The sequence below is a fragment of the Populus alba genome, chromosome 10, assembly GCF_005239225.2.
Source record: "Populus alba chromosome 10, ASM523922v2, whole genome shotgun sequence".
In the NCBI taxonomy this organism is placed as follows: domain Eukaryota; kingdom Viridiplantae; phylum Streptophyta; class Magnoliopsida; order Malpighiales; family Salicaceae; genus Populus; species Populus alba.
In genome coordinates, this window is record NC_133293.1 from 19,914,713 (window position 1) to 19,936,352 (window position 21,640).

Sequence of the window (21,640 nt, forward strand, 5' to 3'; positions counted from 1 at the left end):
CCCCCGCAATGTTCACTTTCACTTGTTTAAGGCAAATGCCCTTGATTGTAGGCACGTCTTGACGGGTGACATTGGAGTGAAATGCACGCGCCGGAACTGGGGTTTTGACGAGTTTAACCTTCGAGTTACGAAGAATGGCAAGAAAGGCTGGCTTTAAAATTTAAAATGCTTTTATATGGCAGTAGAAATCTCCAAATAAGATTTTGTTTGTTTTTGCTGATAATGTTTATGAAATTTTTAAGTTTTTTATTTTAAATTAGTTTTTTTTAATTTTAGATTATTTAATATACAGATTTTAAAAATAAATTTTAAAAAATTATTATAATATATTTTTATATACAAAATATTATAAAAATAATTATTATCACGATTCTAAATTCTCATTAAATCTTTTTAATTAAGGCTGTGTTTATTTTTAGGAAATTATTTTTTAAATTTTTATATATTTTTTTACCATTAAAAAAATTAATTAACGAATAACACTTTTCAGTTAAAAAAAAATTTAGCTTAATTTCCAAAAAAGTATTTTTCTTTTATCTTGAACGAAAAACACTTTCCAGAAGTTGTGAAAAATTTAGAAATATAATATTATTTGCTGATTATATCAAATTTGGTCCTCAAACTTTTGATTGCTATATATATTTTGTTCTGAATATTTGTTTTTCAATTTCATTCCTTGTAATTTAATTGTTATATTAACTTTAGTCCTCGTTTTTATAATTGTTATTTGCTTTTCTCTTATTATTTTTTAATTAAAATTTTTTATCTATCAAATTTGATCCTTATTATTTTTATTGTTACTTATTTTATTTAAAATAATTTATGAAATGTTAATTATTATTGTTTTAATGTATTTATCTTTTAATTTTTTATATTTGATCTTTATTTATTTTATTTAAGATAATTTATGAAATTATATTTCTTTTCAATTTAATTTTTATTCAACCTTTTAATTTATAAAATTTATTTTTTATTATTTTAATAAACTTGAAAATAATAAAATAATAATAAGTTATTTTTCAACTTATTTTTCATGACTTAAACGAATATTGAAAAATGTTTTTCAATTTATTTTTCATTATATTATAAAATATTAAAAATTAATTTATTTAAAAATATATATATTTTCCAACCAACAAAGTGACTTCATTAATCTTCGCGAGGCGGTATAATCTCCTTGCCAGCGTGGGAAATTGTCTTTTAATTTGTAAAATGATAAGACAGGACGTGGCGTTGTTATCTCTCGTATTGTGTGTCTACCATTTTTTTACAGATAATTGATTAAAATAATTTTAAGTCACGGACTATCGAGTATATTTACTTATTATATCGTAACAATTTAATTAATTATTTTATAAAAAATACAGCATCTCGTCTGCTGGAAATTATGACTCTCATCGATCTGGACGTTCTTTTATTTACAGCACGTGCGGAGATGGAGGGCAGAGAATGAGCGATTATGATTATACAATTACAATGTAATGATGGTGGAAATCATTAACTTATTTTAAAATAACGTGCAGTCTCTGTTAATATTTTTTTATTATTATTTATTAGCGTGGGGTGCCGGGCCAGCTTGCGCGCACTATAACTAGTCCCCACGGTTCACTGAACACCCTTCAAGCCCAGTAAACAGATAAGACACCACGGGGGTGACAGATATACGCATAGAGAGTCGACCTTAGGACGGCAGTAGGAGACAAGCCCCCACACACCGCTGGAGCACGACCCTCAAGCGTCTGTTAATACATTCTTGTTCGTGCTTTGAAATCTCAGTATAGTCGGTTCACTATTTTTTTTCACCTGAGCTTCTTTGCAGATTAAATTATTTTTTTATAATCTTATAAAATATATAAAAAAAATAGAAAATTAAAAGTTCACAATGGATGAAGATTTTTAATAATATTAAGATTGTGATATATTAAATGATATTTAAAAAACAAATTGATACACTAATACATTAGTTCGACCAATACCAATCATGTTTAACATCCCAGACTCTTGATTAGGGACACAGACATGCCACAATATCATAAAATCTAAATCAACGCAAATTAAGAACCACAATTTAAATTAATCAAATATCGAAGGTCTTGAATGAAAAAAAAAAACATTTCATAGAAGAAAAAAAATTACTCTAGCAAGGGATAGTGTATCACACTATGACACAGCTTGAACCAGTTTTTTAAAAGAATAAATAAAATCTCGAGACTCAAGTAATTAACATAAGGGGATTCGCTAAGTCGTATTGAATTTATTAATAATGTTAAAAACAACAATGATTAATAAATAAATAAATAATTTAAAATAACACATGTTATTTTTAAAATTAGTGAAAATTATATAAAAATAAATAAAAAAAGGAGTATGGTCATCAAATATATAAAATGCTGAAATGTATTCTATTTTTTACAAATAATTTAATTATAAAACAGTATATATGCTCCTGGAGAGTTTCACATGTCAAAACGCATTGAAAAATTGTCGAGATTTTTACTTTTTCAGTAGCTGGGTTTATTTGAATTCCATTATTTAAGGACCGAGCAATTTTTATACAGGTGGTCTTGTCAACAATCCCATCCGTTTCAGGATAAAAGGAGTCAATTATTGATAGCATGGTGTGGCCTGGAAAGTTGTTTGAAATTGTGATTTACGGTGTTTTTAAAAATATATTTTAAATTTTTTATATAAACACATTAAAATTATAAAAAACATTAAAAAATTATTGATTTAATATTTTTTCAAATCAATAATATTTTTTTAAAAATATATAAAAATAAAAACTTATCAAACACCCAAAAACCAACCATTCAACTATTGTCACTCTATCTTTAGAATGGCACAATCTCAGACGAAATTAAATAAAACCATGTTCTATCCATGGTTTCTTATTTAATTAGGCCGGGGAAATGATTTGTAGGACCACTGAATAGCCGGAGGGTTTTTTGCCGTGCACAATAAAACTATGGGTGTGTTTGAGAATATGACACAGGTTATGGTTTAAAATATTTTTTTTATTAAAATAATTTTAATACTAACATATCAAAATAATATAAAAATATATATAAAAACATGTTCTATAACCATAGCTATCAACCCACCCTGGCCCTGTAAGCATACCCAGTGATCCACTTACTGGGTTTGTAATTCAAGCAAGATATTAAGGTCTTAGAAGTAAATACAATTTATTTAGCTTTTGATTTCTTATAAGATGTTAAAACAACAACATTGTTTCCTAGTTATTTAATTAATACAAGGATTGACCCGGCACAAGACTAAGATCATAAATTAAATAAGTTTATCTGAGTTAATATTGTTTAAAAATAAGTTAAGATAACATCATTTAAAATAAAAAATTAACAAGTTTTTTACATGATTGTGAATTAACCTTGTCAAGTTTGCCATGTCGAACTAGGTGAATTCCATGTTAACTTTTTTAACACCTGACCCAATCCGGCCGGGTTTAGCAACAGTGCATGGGGCCCTACCTCTATCATTTACTGCTCGTGCAATGTCACGTGCAGGATTTGTTTTCGTCCGTCTGTTGGCCGTCCAAGTTGGGATTTTCGAAATCGCAGACATACAAAGTACGAAACACGTCGCTTACATACAAAGAAAACCCAACCACTCACATGATAGAGAGCACGTAAAATGTAAACAGGGCTGACATGTCAAATCTCCAAATCGATGGCTACATCCGATTCTGTATGCTTTTTCATACTCATCCTTCTAATTTTGCAACTCTATCAAAGGGTTTTTTTAATAATACAATAATAATTTATTTAAAAACATATTAAATTAATATTTTTAACATCAATATATCAAAATAATTCAAAAATATAAAAAATTAATAATTTTAAAAAAATCAAATTTATAAGAAATATAATTCTAACTACGTTTCCAAACACACACTATTAAATATTTGACATTAAAATTAAACCTACTTTTTATCTAGAAGCGTTTGGCATTGCGGTCCAAAAGCATTTTTTAAAAAATTTGATTTTTTTTTTTGGCTTTAAAGTAATATATTTTTAATATTTTCAAATCATTTTAATGTGTTGATTTCAAAAATAATTTTTAAAAAATAAAATAATATTATTGACATGTTTTTCTAAGTGAAAAGCACATTGAATAACAATCTCGACTGCACTCTCAAACCTGTACTTGAGAGGGCAGGACTCCTTACTGTTTATTTCATTGACATAGAAAAGGCACGTGTTAACTTAAGGAAAGATTTACCGAGTAATAAAATTAAATATCTGACTAACAAATATCACTTCACACTTATCAATAGTTATTTAATGCTTGTGCTCAGTCACGATATTTCTTTTTTGTTTAGAATTTATTATAAATATTTGTAGGTAGTATTATATAAAATAACACTTATTTAATATATTTGATAAATATCATTGATTTAATTTAACAAAACAAATACCTTAAAGCTAGGCTTTGCTTTAAATTAAAATAAACCAGACCATCACCAAGTTTCAATACCTTACGGGCGGCGCACGGCTATACATGGCATCGCTTGCTTTTAGCCGTCGATAACTCAATTCATTACCAATAAAACGGGGGCCAGGTCCCAATAAAACTAATAACAATTAACATTTTAAAAAAAAAAAAAAAAACTAATTACGGACTCTAATCCATTCCCAGGATTCTAAAAACTGAAGGCTATGGTTTGCCAAAACAAATACATACAGGGCTTGGAAAAAATATTGCAATACTAGATACAAATTACGTGGACTGTAATAACAATTATTTAGTTTTTTTATTAGGGATTTATTTGTGTCATTGATTTTTATTCATATCATTTGGTATTAAAAAAAAATGCTTGTGATAGTTTAATTATTATATAACAAATAACTGGCATCTTAAATCATCCAGTGGCTGTAGTTTAGTGGTAAGAATTCCACGTTGTGGCCGTGGAGACCTGGGCTCGAATCCCAGCAGCCACACTAATCTTTTAATTTTTTTTTTTCACGAAAAAAAAGTTAACGACTCGAAAATATCAAAGGGAAATTTTAATATTCATTCGGCACGTGTGATGCTTACTAGCATGAGCATGGACGCGTGTCTTGGTCCTTACCCAGACCATCATTTTCCATGCCTTTGCTTTCCAGAGTATCAACGTGCATAGCAGGTCCGGGTATTCCGTCTACACAGAAAGTTGACAAATATAATTTGATCTCACGAGTTAAAGATTTTCAGGAAAAAGGGCATCAATGGGTCCAACTTAGAAGCATGCGGGATAACTTTACGAAATATTCAATTAATATAAAGTATACCCTCCGTGGATTGATAATCTTGACGAGCTACGGTGGATTAATAATTTCCTAAGTTTACAAGATAATATATTTTGAAAAAAAACATACATGTCCCGCTTGATACTTCAGACTAGTAACTTTTTTATACATCAAAACTATGCACGCATGTACAATAATAATAATTTCAAAGTTACTTGTTTCCTTTTTAAATTATTTTTTTTATTAATGTTGGTATCCGGGTAAATTTGTGTATATATCAATTAATTCCACATGTTTTAAAGTTAATGACCATGTAAGTTTCCAGTGGTCATGAGGTTTGTAAAACTCGACCAGTGACTTCTATAGAACAAATTTAGAACTTGACTAGTTAAACTATACCCTCAAAATTATTTTTATATTAATTTTATTTTAGCTTGTCGGTGAGCTATTTTGTGCATCAATAAACTATGTACTAATCTCGTTTTACATGAGAAAATTATTCTATATGATTGTAGCTTTGATTATGTCTTTGTGCGAGATAAACGCCTGTACAAAATTATTGTCTTTAACGTTATATTCTTTTATAATTTTTAGGGCATTCTCAACAAGTCTATCATCCAAATTTCAATCTAAAATCTTTAAAGATATATTATTCGTAGCCCTAATTTTACAATATAAAAAACAATCCATGGCTGTATTTGCCTGAACATCCATTGTTCAGGCTGAGATGCGAGATTCATTTTATCTAGGATATTTATCTTACATGGATTTGAGATCCCAATCTTATAATTATCTGAAAATTTTTAATAAAATTGATGATACGTCTTGAAAGGTTGCAATTATTTTTGTGATGATGTTTGACGTCATCTTTTTAAATATTGGTTAATAGAAATGGTGTTAATAAATATGATTTGGCATTCAAATCATATTTAATATGATTGCTTGTTTGTTTTGAAATGTGGTTGTACCCACATTTCTATAATATTTAATTTAATTTTTATTATTTTTTTATATTTTGAATTGTTTTGATATGTTGATTTTAAAAATAATTTTTTAAAAAATAAAAAAAATATCATTTTAATATAAAAAAACATTTTAAAACTCAACCACAACCATACTCTTAAAATACCGTTGATCCACTGTTGCAGTTGCTTTTAAATACAAATACGCTCTTCTATGACATATCTGCGAAAATCTTTTACGCATTTTGTCATTGTTGATTTCTCTACACCTTTGAGACGAAAAGTCTTTGTTTATCACTTGTGATACTTTATGTTTTTTTATAAATGTTTCTGTTTGACTTAATATCCACCAAACATATTAATCAAGTATACTTTGAATGTAATCTTTGTTTGTTGCAAAAATACATATATCCATGACTTCTACTCGGCAAGACTAGTTACATTCATGCACCTGTCTTGAGTAGACAAATACACATAATAATGACAATTCATGGTTTTATAACCGGGTGATATTCGTACAATTACAGTATACGAATCATGCATCAAGTTTAATGCTTGATAAAAAAAAAAGAATACTTGGATTAATGGATGAATTTATAAATTATTAATTTTCCATTAAGTAGTATATAGACTAGCTAATAATTTTTTATGATTGAAAAAGTATTAATCTATCGACGTTTTACTTACGTGGATAGTAGATTAGAGAATAAATATAAAAGAGTATTTAAAAATATGGTTGTACCTATATTTTTATTTTATTAAAAAAATTAATGTTTTTTTAATATATTTTGAATTGTTTTATGTGATGATTTAAAATTATTTTTTAAAAACTAAAAAAAATATTGTTTTAATATATCTCATCATAACAAAACTTTAAAAGCAACCAAACTTTTATACAGTCACTTAAATGACTCCTCTTTTATCTTTTTACATCCACGGTAAGAAAAGAGCACAAGAGGGAAAGATGAAGAAATTAATATCCACACACACATTCATAGCTGTTCCTTCTAACCTGAAAATTGGTTAAAAAAACCGAAGTTAAAATATTTTCGAATCAATTCACAGGTTATTAGATTAATTATTTTTATTAAAATAATTATTTTTATTGACTCCAATAGATTTGAATTGAGCTTCACTATAACAATCAAATAATTTAAAATCTAGATGCGATGATAAGATTTTATTAAATTAATATCCAATTCGATTAAACTAAAAAACAGTTTAGGCCCCGAATATTAGCTTCCTCGGATGGCAAGTAACAATAACTGATATGTAGAACCTATCAATGTGTTCACATGCATACACAGACACTGGTCTCTTTCCATAATTTTGAAAATACGAGAATGCTTTTTCTGACAGGAAATATTCCTTTCTCCCACCCCTTTCTTTTTTTTCTCCGTGTATATTCTCCTTTTTCCCTTTGTAATGTATAATGTAGATGATGAGCAAGGTATATAGCATGTTGTCATCACAGGTATATACCAATTAAAGCTTTTTTTTTTTAACTTTTTTTTCTCTCTATATTTTTACAAAATCTCTCCTCAAACAAACATGAATTAGAATTCAAACTCGAGAAACAAATCATCAAAATCAAGAAAGAAAGAAAGAAAGTAATCCTATCAAATCCGCAGTTAAACAGTAAAAAAATGCTGCTATGGCCTTGCCAACAGAAAAGGAAAGTTCAGTCATGAATGGCGAGGTCCCACCATTCCCATCCATACAGGGTAGCTAAATTCCTTGGGCCATCGAGCTTAGCTGCCTCACACCACGCCATTACATGCCAGATTTTGTTTTGTCAATAAGAACAACGACTCCTGCACTATCACTGGTTGATGAATATTCACAATCCTATTTTATCCGGCTATGCTACACGAAGCTTCTTCTTCCAATCATTCCAGATTTTAGTCTCACCTCATTGTTTGCATCTGGCTGTTTAAAGATCCAGTTGAAAAGTTACAAACCTTTTGGTTTATTCTTCCATTTTTCAAAAATATCCCATGTGCGCCTCTCACCTGTTTCGGTCAAGTGCCTGATAAAACCAAATTCAGAGAGAAAAATAAATAAATTCCTCTCCTTTTTCTTCCTGAACATGAATAAATAAATTTCTTGGCATTAAATGATTTCCATCTAACATGATAATACTAATAAATTGCAAGCTTGTATTCACAAAATACCTTCCATAGACAGCTAATCACAATCATTGGGAATGTGAATTCAAGTGCACACCGTTCTTCATTATAAATGTCTAATGTTTCCTCCTCTTCTTTTAAAGTCTTTCTTTGGATAAATGTTTTCTTGGCTAGAACTCAAGAGATATTTTGGGATCTGGGCTTTAATCTGTTTTTGTGATTTTTGTTAGGTTCATTCTAAAAAGAAACATCTTGTGATTCGTGTTACTCGGTCTTGTTTCATCTTTTGTTGACACTGCTGTGATTTCGGATTTTTGTTACCTGGTTTTAGTTGTGTTTGTGTTTGCTATTGTTGACAGCGAAGACTCGGCCTTTGTGGTGCTTGTCTGTTATTTAGTCGCTTTAAGTGACTCTCTGTCTTCTTTTCCTGTGTTTATTGTTCTCATTTCATTGGCTATCTGTCCCTCTCTAGATCATGTCCTAATAGCATTGTCTAGATAATTTCACTGCAAAGCCAGAAACTTTTTGTGACTTCTGTTTCTGGGCTTTGCTTGTTTTGGATCATATCTTGATTGGCTGTTCGATTAATGGGTCATTCTTTGCTCTCTATTCTCTGCCTTTTAGTCTCTCTTTTTGTCTATTCCTGTATATGCGCTCCTCTTGAAGATCAAGGAAGAGACAAGATCACATATTTGCCAGGGCAGCCAGGGAGTGTAGAGTTCAATCAGTACTCAGGTTATGTGACCGTGAACCAACAATCCGGGAGGGCATTGTTCTACTGGTTGGTCGAGGCACCGACAAGTCGTAGACCTGAGTCCAGACCACTTGTTTTATGGCTCAATGGAGGCCCTGGTTGCTCCTCTGTTGCTTATGGAGCAGCTGAAGAGATTGGGCCTTTTCGCATTAGACCTGATGGCAAAACTCTTTACTCCAATCCTTATGCTTGGAATAAGTGTATGTGTAATAGATAATTTACACAATGCAATTTCTGTTCCGTGCTTTAACTTGTTCTCTTTGGAATTCATCTCATGTCTATTTTGCTGTTGTTGTCGGTGGCAGTGGCGAATTTGCTGTTCCTGGAATCTCCAGCTGGGGTTGGTTTTTCATATTCAAATACGTCTTCGGATTTGTACACGGCTGGCGACCAGAGAACTGGTAATTGTTCTGTTTGTTTGATTGTTGAGTACTTCAGTAGCCTTTTGATTCAATGTGATTATATGCCTTTCTGGCGTAAAGTTAGTTGATTTTGACTTCTTTAAATGCTTTTGGAAACTGGGTGTCGTGCATTTGTAGCTGAAGACGCATACACATTTCTAGTCAATTGGTTTGAAAGGTTTCCGCAGTACAAAAATAGAGATTTCTACATCGCCGGAGAAAGCTACGCAGGTCTTGAATTGCATAACATTATTATTTTTAACTGTCTCATCAACTTGTTCATCTTAGGGATTGCAAACCGTTTACTTGTTTGAAATTCGGTTTCAGGTCACTATGTACCTCAGTTGTCCCAAATTGTTTATCAGAAGAACAAGGGAATTAAGAATCCTGCCATTAACTTCAAGGGATTTTTGGTGAGAACACAGAACTCATTATTCATAAAAATTGGGAATTGTCTAGACTTCTACTGCTTAATGGAAAGTGAATAGTTAAGTCAATATCTTTTTCTTTCATTTAGGTTGGAAATGCAGTCACTGATGATTATCATGATTATGTTGGCACCTTTGAGTACTGGTGGACCCATGGTTTAATTTCTGATTCTACCTATCGAACTCTACGCCTCACCTGTGATTTTGTATCATCTACACACCCATCAGTAGAATGCATGAAGGCTCTCAAGCTTGCAGAGTTGGAGCAAGGGAACATCGATCCATATAGCATCTTCACACAGCCTTGCAATAACACCGCAGCATTGAGGCACAACCTAAGGGGTCATTATGTAAGCTCTTATCATACCCTTTTCTCTGAATCAACACTATCAATGGATTCTGCTTAACTGTCAGCAGAAAGATACATGCATGCAATACAAGTTGAACAAGGAACCTGATGCTTAATTATCAAAAGTTGATTCTCTGCACCTAGGCATGAAATTTCTTACTTGAAAAAAAGGCTATTATGCTTTAATTTGCTCACAAAGACACCCAATTGGTTTTTGGAACCAGCCTCCAAGTCTTGGATTTGACTGGAAAGTTATCATGAACAAGCCTAGAACTTTGCTAATAGTGTTTCACATCTAAGATTCTACCATCAATAGCTTAATAGACATTGGAAGATTAGATTGAAAGAGACATGGCAAGTTTCCAGGATATTTTAGCAATAACTAAAAAAGAATATAACAATTATCAAACAAATTGCATTCGAAGAAGGTTATCCACCAAGCATATATTTTTGCAAATATATTCTGTGGCCTGTTAAAAAAATATTCGTACCTTTTCACTGCTCGAAAAATTGACAAATTTCTTACAGTGACTTGTTTCCGAATAGGTAATTTGTGGGCTCGTCTTGGGTACCGAAGGTAGTTGTTCAATATTAAGTTTCTGACATCCATCCATTAAGTTTGTGGTTTTTGGACCATAGATTGTGCTACTTGTGTCATGTGATGCTGTTTCTGACCATGACTTCTAAATTCGTGCCATACTTTTCTTGACCTCTCAACAAACACAAATCCGAATCCAATCTTTTCCTTTTTGATGTTATCTTCATCTATAAGATTATGTTTTCTACAGTTTCTAAAAGATTCCACAAGAGTGATTGTTGCCTAAATGATTAAATTTGTGTTTCTTACTTGCACGACTGATTTTCCCTTTTTTTTTTTAAAAAAAAAAAACTAATAAGGTTTCAAGAAAATTAATAATAAATGATATAAATTTAAAAAGTTTTAAGAGAATAATATAGTTTGTAAATAATTGTGGTTGGAATTCATGATTGTTAAAAAACTACTATTTAGAATAATAATTTAAATAAAAACTGTGATTTAAAATCACAATTTAAATACAATTGTTATTCCCAATAATGATTCTTTAACAACTTGTAATTTAGAATAATGGTTTTATAACAAAATCATGATTCTGAATTGTGTTTATAATACACTTATAAACACTTTTTTTTTTTTTTATGACCGCCACTATTAAAAGAAAAAACCCTAGAAACAAAAAAAAAAAAAAACCCAAGAGAAAACAACCTTCAATAGCCTAAAACACCACTCAATCCTCCACCAAAACACTACAATCATCTTCCCTTTATCTCCATGAGTATTTCTATTGTTTTTTTGTTGCTTCCACTCGTCGTCGCAGAAAACATAGATCAACTAAGATATATTATTATGTTATGTATAATTGTGCTGTGTTATTTTTCTAGTTAAGAGTTTTTTTTTTTTTGTAATATTGTTTTTGTTAATTAACATGTTGATTTTAAAGTTGTCTAACATATCATGCATTTTCATACTTAGTTTATATAAAACATGACTTAATATCATTAATTAACAAATGAACATGTGAACAAGTTATTTAATATTTTAAATCATCTATTAACAACTTAAAAAGTATATATAAATAAAAATAATGTTTAGAAAATACATGCATTAATTTGATATTATAATCTATTTTAATTATGGGTTTGAGGTTTGGTAACTTGTAGTTTTATGTAGTCTTTGAATGTGGTGATTTAAACTTTATTTTATGTAAAATTTTGAGGTAAACTGTGCTGTTTGATGTAAACATCCACTATTATCATTAATAGTTATTAATAAAACCGTATTCTCAATAATAGTTGAGTCAAATGCTTTTATCTCTTATGTTATTTCTTTTTTTTTTTTTCAACCTGTACTAGTTTCATAAAATACTATTTTGATAAAAGACTTTGATTTTGTTTATTTTGTATCCCTGAATTATCTTTGATAAATTTTAGGTAAAAACTCATACACCATACAATCCATGAATGTAAATACTGTTCATTGCTGAACGAGTGAACTAGAAATGCTCTGCGTTACTTCATTCACTCTGTCCATACTTTTTGTCCTAGACAGTACTTAATCTGGTACTTAGTAGATACACCAAGCTCATTTTGTTATTTTCAAAACTCAGCCATGGATGTCGAGAGCATATGATCCCTGCACAGAGAGGTATTCTAAAGTGTACTTCAATCGCCCTGAAGTCCAGAAGGCACTCCATGCAAATGTAACTGGGATTCCTTACCCATGGGAAACATGCAGGTGATATTTTTTTCTCTTAATTTTTTGAGAATTCTGTTAAATATCTTCCAATAACACTGTTAACTGAATCACTACTTCACAGTAACATTGTAGGAGACTACTGGGCAGATTCTCCACTTTCCATGCTTCCTATATATAAAGAACTCATTGCTGCAGGTCTAAGGATATGGGTCTACAGGTAAGTTCCCACCTTTGCCTTTTCCCCGCCATTCCCTTTGTTCTGGATTAAATCAGGGAATTCTGTTTAGTTGCTTGAAGATATCAAATGGTAGTTCTAGAAGGAATGCTCTTGGAATTGATTATTATGCTTTTCTTTTCAATACTTGATTTCGGTGAGCAGGAGATCTAACTTGCCGTTTGAAATTAATGATACAAACTTTTTAGCATTTTTATTTTTGTGATTTGTTTGCTTGTGTACGTGGATCTTCTTTATGATTCAGAGTTGTTTCTAGATGTTTTTGTTTCTGAACATGTCAAAAGAAGATGTTGACACAGACACGGTGGAACTAACAAAAAGGACTCGTTTAGCTAACTCCAACTAATTTGTGTTGATCTGTTTTCATGTTATTTGGATCCATTGGTCTGTTTTTTTGGAACACTTGAGTTTAATCTTTATTTGCAACTAACTATGGCCTAAGTTGGTCGGTAAAGAGTCGAGAGGTTTTGTTGGATCATGTTTTCACCTATACCTGGTAGCTGGGAACTGGGAAGTTGGAACATAATAAATTTCTTTTGAACCGCTGAGTTCTTGGCCAACTAAACTAATCTCCATGTCTGAATAGGGAAGCTTGTTTGCAGTAGGTAGTGTTGATAAAGACTGACGACTTTCGATTTATTTACAGTAGGTTAGCCATGTTGTGTGCTCTAGCACCAATAATTGCACTGGGCCCAAATGTTTGTTTTGTTAGGTGGAAGCGTATGAACTATGTCTACTTGACTGAGAATAGTCACCGAAGTCAACACGAAGGCAGCATCTGAAACTGAGTTTAAATGGGATACACAGAATTCATAGGAAAACAGCTGCTTCACGATGACCAAAAGCTATGATTATATAAAAATAACGGAATGGATATTCTTTTTGGATGGTCAACTTTAAGAATTTACTTTGGTGTTGTATAATATTCTCATACCTTCAGCAATAATGGCATGCATGTCTTGCAAAGCCAAAATATGAAAAAAGGTCGGGCTTTATCATTTTCAATTAGGATTTGGCCTTTGTTTTATGTTACGGCACTGTTCAGCATTATAACGTTTTGCCTTCAATTGTTTTTAGCCTCATTACGCAATGCATCTAACTCTGCTTGATCTCTTTGACCAGTGGAGATACTGATGCAGTGGTTCCTGTTACTGCAACTCGATACTCAATTGATGCCCTAAAACTACCAACTATTATCAATTGGTATCCGTGGTATGACAGTGGAAAGGTAAGTAACCATCTACTATGCAGAGAACTAATTGCTACAACCACCTTATTTTGGTGTAACCATTGAACTGAACATTTGGGGATTTTATATTCTTTTCTTGCAATACAGTACTAAGAAAGGGGTGGTGTGATAATCTTACAGAACTCCATGGTAATTTGTTCATCTCCCATCTTTTTCTTGCCTCTGTTACAGGTTGGCGGGTGGAGCCAAGTATACACAGGGCTAACTTTTGTAACAGTAACTGGAGCAGGGCATGAAGTTCCACTCCATCGCCCTCGACAGGCTTTTATTCTTTTCATGTCATTTTTGGGGAATAAGTCCATGCCCGGCCGAAGCTTTTAGTCCTCCTTGCATTAATCATTGATGAACAAACAAGCGATAGATAATAGAATCTGTTCATACACAGGCTTATAAATGACAGAGCAAGAGAAGCATTCCTCTCGAGTGCTCTTCCATTCTTCCACAAGTGCACCATTTCTATATTTAAGTTGTAGCATATCAAAATGTATGGAGCTATTCTTTATAGTAATTCAATTATTTGAACTGTAAGTTTAGACAATAGAATTGTACTAATTTCCAAGAAATTTATACATAATGGAGTTAAAATATTTGTGCCCCCAAGATGTACTTTTTCTTGGTTTGGTTAGCAATTTTTGGAAACTTCACTCTAAATTCAGTAGAAAGAACTCAGATTAACACCATGGGGTGCAAAAAGATTACCCTACAAGGATGAACTCTTGAAACCCGAACATCAAATTTGCAGCAGGGCAAATTCGGTAGACTGATACGAATCAAATGAAGGGGAGAGGAGAGGCTAGTGGTAACCCACACTTCTGACCTTGCATGCACGCAATTCAAAGTATTTCGCATAGAAGGACTTCATCATAAATGCATCATTCTGAAAATCAATAGAAATGTTAGAATCATAAAAGTAATCAGTAAAATTATCACTGCTACTATTACTATCAATAAGAAGGTGTTGTAAGGACTCGTGCCTCAAAAGTAACGTAGTTGGGGGCGTTGTTATGGCTAGTTTTATCATTTATGACCTTCCAATCCAAGAAACAGTGTAGCACCCAGAAGTCAAGAATCCCAGGACGCAAAGAGGAACAGTGTGCTCTAGTAGGACCACTTGCCCCGTGTGGGTGTAGCTTATTGGAGAATGCACAGGCGCCATCAATTCCATCAAAAGAAGACGACGGTCCATTGTAATTAATAATATTTGGGCGGCAGATCCATGTCCAGCTCATTGCAATATTTATAACTCACATGTTTGTCGCATCATGTAATATAGTAGCCAAAACATGGCTCAAACAGCATGTTTCTTAATCTTGATCCTCCTCTCCCTGTTTTCACAAACCGTCCAGCGGATCTAGAGGAAGGTGCCCTGAACTTCAGTTTTGATTGTTTGGTTAGCATTAGAAATGATAGATATAGAAAAAAAAAACATGTATGATTAGAAAAATAGAAGTAAATTCATCTCCGGTAGAGTTTTAGAATGAATTTCAGATAGAAAATACAACGATTATCTATCTCTGTTTCTTGTATATCAATACAACAACTCCAGTGATACGTCTATACGCAAAATTTCTTGCTGAAGTAAGGGTAGTTTAAAAGGCCTCTTAATTTTAGCAGCAAAAGAAGAAAAAGGAACGCTAAAAGAACATTTGTTGATACCGTTTCAAGGCGAACATAGCTGCTCAACAGTTTTGGATTAAAAAAAGAAAAAAGGGGAAAACTTTGGATGATGAAGTAGGAGCACAAACTACCACGTACCAACCCAAAAAAAAAATCGACCACCATATCATGTGTGCATGCAATTCAACAAAAGGAAGTACTGTGGACAGCGCTGAGTGCATTTAAGAAGTCAATAAATAATAACATATAACTGACCTTGCAGGCTACACAATTTTTTCTAAATAACACATGCTTTGGCTATCCTATTAGACAACCTAAAAGCAGGGGCTAAAGTCAATTGTTAACGAGCTAACAACTAATTTAAACACCCTTTAAAGACCCCGAAACCCGCATTCAAGACAAGCAAAGCCTGATTTTTCACTTATGGCAATGCACATTAGGACCTCTTCTCGCTCTCTCCTCAACGTCTTAAATCTTGCTGCACTCCTGCTTTCTACTATTGCGGCCACCAATCACGGTCACCTTGAAGAACAGAGGAGGGATAAGATTATCAAGCTACAAGGGCAGCCACCAAATGTGAGCTTCTCTCAATTCTCTGGCTACATTACTGTGGACCCGTTGGCAGGACGGGCTCTCTTTTATTGGTTGATTGAGGCCCCCAAGATTGTCAAGCCCAAGTCAAAGCCACTAGTTCTATGGCTCAACGGTGGGCCCGGCTGCTCATCTGTGGCCTATGGAGCTTCAGAGGAGGTCGGTCCATTTAGGGTGCGACCTGATGGCAAGACCCTGCATTTGAATCCATATGCTTGGAATAAAGGTAAACATGGTCAAGATGATCATGTAATAATCTCTGAGGTTCATCGCTTAATGTGTGATCTTAGCAGTTGTTGTTTTTTCATTACAATAACCAGTCATCAAGGCCTCATTTATATCTAGATGGGACCTTGAATGATGGTGGGTGTCTCTATTAAATTGCCTGTCGATTCTCCTCTGTTCAAGTTTCATGTGCATTGGTGCTAGTGCTGTGACATTTTGAGTGTTGCAAGAAAGAATAAAATATCAGAGAGTTTTGGTTTTTGCAGTGGCGAATTTGCTGTTTCTTGATTCACCTGCTGGTGTGGGATTTTCTTATTCAAATACTTCATCAGATACATACACGGTTGGTGACAAGAGGACAGGTACTCGTAAAAGTATAGAATATATAATTTTGCTATAATTTGTCAACAAGTTTGTTAGCCTACCCTCCCTAGTCCCTAACTAAGCTTTTATTGCTGAAATCTGAAACTGCAGCCAAAGATGCTTACACTTTTCTGGTTAACTGGTTTGAGAGGTTCCCTCAGTACAAGCACAGGCCTTTTTACATTGCTGGAGAAAGCTACGCAGGTGGTTAATTAATTAATTGCTCATCACCAACTAATGTTTGACTAATAATTTGATCGCATTAATTAATATTTCGTTAATCCATGCAAATTCAGGTCATTACATCCCTGAGCTGTCACGAATTATAGCCCGGAGAAATAAGGGAGTCAAGAATCCTGTCATTAATTTCACAGGTTTCTTGGTGTGTCAATCTTGCCCTGAACAACACTAAAATTGGTCCAAAAATATCTTGACATGCAATCTTAATTAATTTTTTTTTTCTGTTTTTTGCAGTTGGGCAATCCTCTTATAGATGATTATCACGATAACGTTGGCACACACGAGTTCTGGTGGAACCATGGATTGATATCCGATTCTACTTATAAAGATCTAAAGAAGTTCTGCCCAAATAGTACTTTCTTGTTCCCAAAAAGTGAATGCAACAGTGCTTTAAACAGAGCATATTCAGAGTTTGGAGATATAAATCCTTATAGCATTTACAGCTCTCCTTGCAATCAAAACATTACTTTTAGACAGTATCTAAACCATTCACTGGTATGTTATATTCTTGGATCACTCAAAATCCCTCTTCTTTTTCTTATTCCACACTTTCCGATGATTAATGGCGGAATGTGATAATAATTTGGTTGTCCTAACGAGTTGGTAGCTTTCATTTGTTGGGTTTCAGCCATGGAAATTCAGAGGAAATGACGAGTGTGTTGTGACGTACACAAAAAAATACATGAACCGCCCAGAGGTGCAAAGGGCACTTCATGCCAATATCACCAGGATTCCTCATCCTTGGGCGACTTGCAGCTCTATTGTTAGGAGAAACTGGAGTGATTCTCCTAAATCCATGTTGCCAATCTTCAAACAACTTATAGCAGCTGGTATTAGAATATGGGTTTTCAGGTAAGCTCATGATGAAAAAGATTTAGTTACAAGTCATCCATTCTGATAATTTGCATAAAATCAAAAACAGGGAAATCATATTTTCTCAAAGGGTAATCGATGTTTATTCTATCAACAGTGGTGATACAGATGCAATTTTGCCACTAACTGCAACCAGATACTCCATTAATGCTCTACACCTACAAACCAACATAAGCTGGTATGCTTGGCACGATGACCATCACCAGGTTAGTCAAATACAAATGCTGAAGTGATGGTTTTTGCGTAGAGTACATAGATTTCCCATCTCTGATTTTCTCCAAGCACGAAGAATTTTCTGTTGGTATTGATTTGCGCTTCTTTTCCATTCTTGGTTTGTTCAGGTTGGTGGCTGGAGCCAGGTTTACAAGGGCTTGACCTATGTGACAGTAAGGGGAGCAGGGCATGAGGTGCCTTTAACTCAGCCTCGTCTTGCTTTATTGCTGTTTAGGCAATTTCTGAAAAACGAACCCATGCCAGCATTTTAACCCTAGAAGACTACCTGCTGTTTAATCCTGAGGGTTACTAGCTGAGTATAGAGTGTTTTTCTTTTTTCTGTTCAAATCATTATTTGATTAAACAAATTGAAAGTAGAAATGACAAAAATTAGAAATCTTTTTAGCCTTGTTGTCTTCCCGCTGCTCGGCTAAGAATAAAGAATGAACATTAAAAGTCTTCTGGTCTTTTCAATTAGTTAGCATTTATGCATCTGATGCAACAATTTCCTACTTGTTTTCTGTCATTATTGAGCAATGGACATGAAACTTGGTGGGAATTCTTTCCCATTAAGAAATTAGACTGTTCAGTGGAGCCGTAAAGTGAATAAAAAAGGCACTAAAACAAAGATGGGTGGAGATAAGGAAGAAGCATCGTTTTATTCTGTGATCCCCCTCAACCGGAGAAAATTCTGGTTCTGACCATGCTTCAAAAGAAAGCTAAAAAGAGGGTCCAAGCCCTGAAAGCATCTCACTGTTCTCCAAGCTTGCAATTACCTAAATGCCTGCTATTCTTTGCTTGCCTTGGTCAATTGCATTACGGATTGATGCCTTAACCATATTCTCAGAGAATATTTGGCAATAGAAAAGAGAATTCTTGCTTGCTGTGAACAAACTTCACATGTCAAATTCGTACATGCAAAAACAAAGTTATAAAAACTAGCCCACAACCCAATAACTCATCAATTTAAAACCTGACTCAGGTTAGGTTTTACATTGAATTGATTTTTTTTATTAAAATAATATTGATCAACATAATTTTGATTCATGAATGAACTCGATTTGGAATTTTGAGATGGGTTAACTCTGGAATAGGTTTTAGTGTAAAAAAACAATGGAGAGCAACCATACATTTTCATTAATAAAGAAAGGTAGGAAGACATCGTAATTTCTACGTTGGTTAAAAATTGTCTACTTATTCATGCATGTATGTTAATTTTAAACTTTTCAAATTATTCTCACCTGGTATGGGCACGCCATGAGGTATTCCTATCATTTAAATCATTTTTAATATTTGAAAAAAAAATTTGAAATTTGAAATGAATATAATTTCTCCTTCTCAGGTATGCTATAAGAATTGTGGGTTGTGTTTGGCATCGCCTGCCCAATTTTATTCCTAAACCAAGTCCTTGCAAATTGGAACTTAAGACTAGATTAGGAATCTCAATACAGTATGCTTCCAGGGCAGATCAGTCAATCCAAACGCTCGACAAAGTTATTTGCAGACTAAGAAGTATAATTATCTCATTCTACATACATCGCATAAAGTTTTCTTGAATGCCCTAATACACAAAAAAGCAAATAGAGCAAAGGTTATAAACATTTTGAATTCTTGAATCTTGCAGGAACACGAAATAAAGAAAAGCAATCCCACCCGTTAAAAGTGAAAAAAAAAAAAAAGCTGAAGAAGACACCATATATATAACAAGAAAAGAAGCATCATGCTAAGGAGAGAGAACACTGGTAGAAATTAATGGAGCAAAAGAGGGAGAGAGAGGTTTGTGTTTAGTACTGTGGTCTCAGTCTTAACATATAAAGATTTTAATTAAGCCAAGGAGATGTATAGGTTTAGCAACACAGTAATTGGTTTCTTGAATCTTTTCACTCTCTTAGCATCCATACCAATAATTGGTGGAGGTTTATGGATGGCAAGGAGTAGCACAACCTGTGAAGGTTTCCTCCAAACCCCACTCCTTGTTGTAGGCTTCGTCGTGCTTATAATCTCACTAGCTGGCTTCATCGGTGCATGTTTTCATGTAGCATGGGCACTTTGGGTCTACCTAGTAGTCATGTTACTCCTTATTGCAACCTTAATGGGTTTGACTATATTTGGCTTCGTTGTCACTAGCCAAGGCGGCGGTGTGGAAGTGCCCGGTAGGGTTTACAAGGAGTATAGACTCGAAGATTATTCTCCATGGTTAAGAAACAGAATTAAAGATCCTGATTATTGGAGAACAATTAGGAGTTGCATATTGGGTTCTAAGACCTGTGCTAAGCTTGCCTCTTGGACTCCTCTTGATTATCTAGAGAAAGACATGTCTCCCATACAGGTATCATCTTTAATCTCATCAATCTTGCTCCCTCTTGAATTTTCTGGCCTTGTCTCTGTTTTTCTTGATTTTTTAATGTCTATGATTTTTGGTGCAGTCTGGATGTTGCAAGCCACCAACTTCATGTAACTACAACATGGCAACAGCGGTGCCCCAAGACCCAGATTGCTATAGATGGAACAATGCCCCAACTTTACTGTGCTACGAGTGTGATTCGTGCAAAGCTGGAGTTCTTGAAGATGTCAGAAGGGATTGGCGCAAGCTCTCAGTTCTTAATATTGTGATGGTTGTGCTTCTGATAGGAATTTATTCGACAGGATGTTGTGCTTTCCAGAACACAAGAAGGGCTGAAACTGATTACCCCTACGGTGAAAATCGGATGACCAAAGTCCGACCCAGATGGGATTATTACTGGTAAGTGAAAATCAAACCATGCTTTTATATTCATTTATGATATATTACTTAGATTTGAGACTCCTAATCACAGACAGAAAACCTCATATAACACACACTCACTAACTTGATTAAGGTTGGATTTTTCGAAAATCAAAGTGCTGAGATTGGAATCTTCACTTCTCAAAATCATGCACGAAAGGAAAAGGATAAAAGAGAACAGAACTCATTTTGAGTGATTTATAACTTTGGAACTGATGATGATTTGATAAAACTTTGGTGTTTAATATAATCACCAAGATCTTTTTGTGATTTTTTTCCTCTTAATTATGCACCAAATTTTCATCATGAAAAGATAGCTGTTACTTCATTGGGCCTGCTCTATCTCGAGGCTACAATCAGGCCGGCAATGATAGGGCCAGGGCAAGATCGGCCAGTAAAGATCCCCACAGCTAAGCCATGCTCTGGTTTTCTTCTTTACAGGTGGAGATGGTGGCAGGACAAGAGAGAGCAACTTTACTAGCTGAAGTCCCGATGATCTTTCAAAAATCTCCAGCTTGTGTTATTTATCAGTGTCTGGGACAATTCAGTTGTTTTTCAGTGTATGGGGGGGCGTCTTGGAAGTTTCAAGGCCACCTTTCACAGTCCTTTCAGAGTCTTTTTTTCTTCCCCTGTACACGGATAGATTTACCTTTGTTTTCAAAGATCACACCACTATCTTTCTTTTACTTTTCTGCCTTTTGACGTTATGCAGGTTTAAAACACCCACTAAGCTATAATTTATATTCACAAGTTTTCTTGATCTTGAAA

General features: G+C 33.5%; 3 protein-coding genes, 1 long non-coding RNA gene and 1 other non-coding gene across 5 annotated transcripts; 4 read left to right on the plus strand and 1 right to left on the minus strand.

Moving 5' to 3' along the window:
• The first annotated feature begins 4,886 nt into the window (after window positions 1-4,886).
• TRNAH-GUG (transfer RNA histidin (anticodon GUG)) lies at window positions 4,887-4,958 on the plus strand. The gene has a single exon. It is a non-coding gene; the product is annotated as a tRNA-His (tRNA).
• A 2,848-nt stretch (window positions 4,959-7,806) lies between these two features.
• On the minus strand, window positions 7,807-8,521 carry LOC140956047 (uncharacterized). Its single transcript, XR_012171012.1, has 2 exons — window positions 8,383-8,521; window positions 7,807-8,237 (listed from the first exon to the last, which is right to left on the minus strand). It is a non-coding gene; the product is annotated as an uncharacterized lncRNA (long non-coding RNA).
• Window positions 8,231-14,586, plus strand: LOC118059957 (serine carboxypeptidase-like 27). The gene is made up of 9 exons (XM_035073013.2): window positions 8,231-9,291; window positions 9,397-9,492; window positions 9,631-9,723; window positions 9,820-9,905; window positions 10,010-10,270; window positions 12,414-12,541; window positions 12,624-12,719; window positions 13,860-13,965; window positions 14,158-14,586. The coding sequence occupies exons 1-9, from the start codon at window positions 8,925-8,927 to the stop codon at window positions 14,305-14,307; spliced, it is 1,383 nt and encodes a 460-aa protein (XP_034928904.1). The 5' UTR covers window positions 8,231-8,924; the 3' UTR covers window positions 14,308-14,586.
• Window positions 14,587-15,491: 905 nt separating this feature from the next.
• On the plus strand, window positions 15,492-18,513 carry LOC118059958 (serine carboxypeptidase-like 28). Its single transcript, XM_035073014.2, has 8 exons — window positions 15,492-16,420; window positions 16,686-16,781; window positions 16,894-16,986; window positions 17,079-17,164; window positions 17,257-17,517; window positions 17,651-17,874; window positions 17,993-18,101; window positions 18,237-18,513. Exons 1-8 carry the CDS (start codon window positions 16,027-16,029, stop codon window positions 18,378-18,380), a joined length of 1,407 nt encoding a protein of 468 aa, XP_034928905.1. The 5' UTR covers window positions 15,492-16,026; the 3' UTR covers window positions 18,381-18,513.
• Window positions 18,514-19,683: 1,170 nt separating this feature from the next.
• Window positions 19,684-21,640, plus strand: LOC118059959 (tetraspanin-6). The gene is made up of 3 exons (XM_035073015.2): window positions 19,684-20,437; window positions 20,535-20,851; window positions 21,314-21,640. The coding sequence occupies exons 1-3, from the start codon at window positions 19,946-19,948 to the stop codon at window positions 21,351-21,353; spliced, it is 849 nt and encodes a 282-aa protein (XP_034928906.1). The 5' UTR covers window positions 19,684-19,945; the 3' UTR covers window positions 21,354-21,640.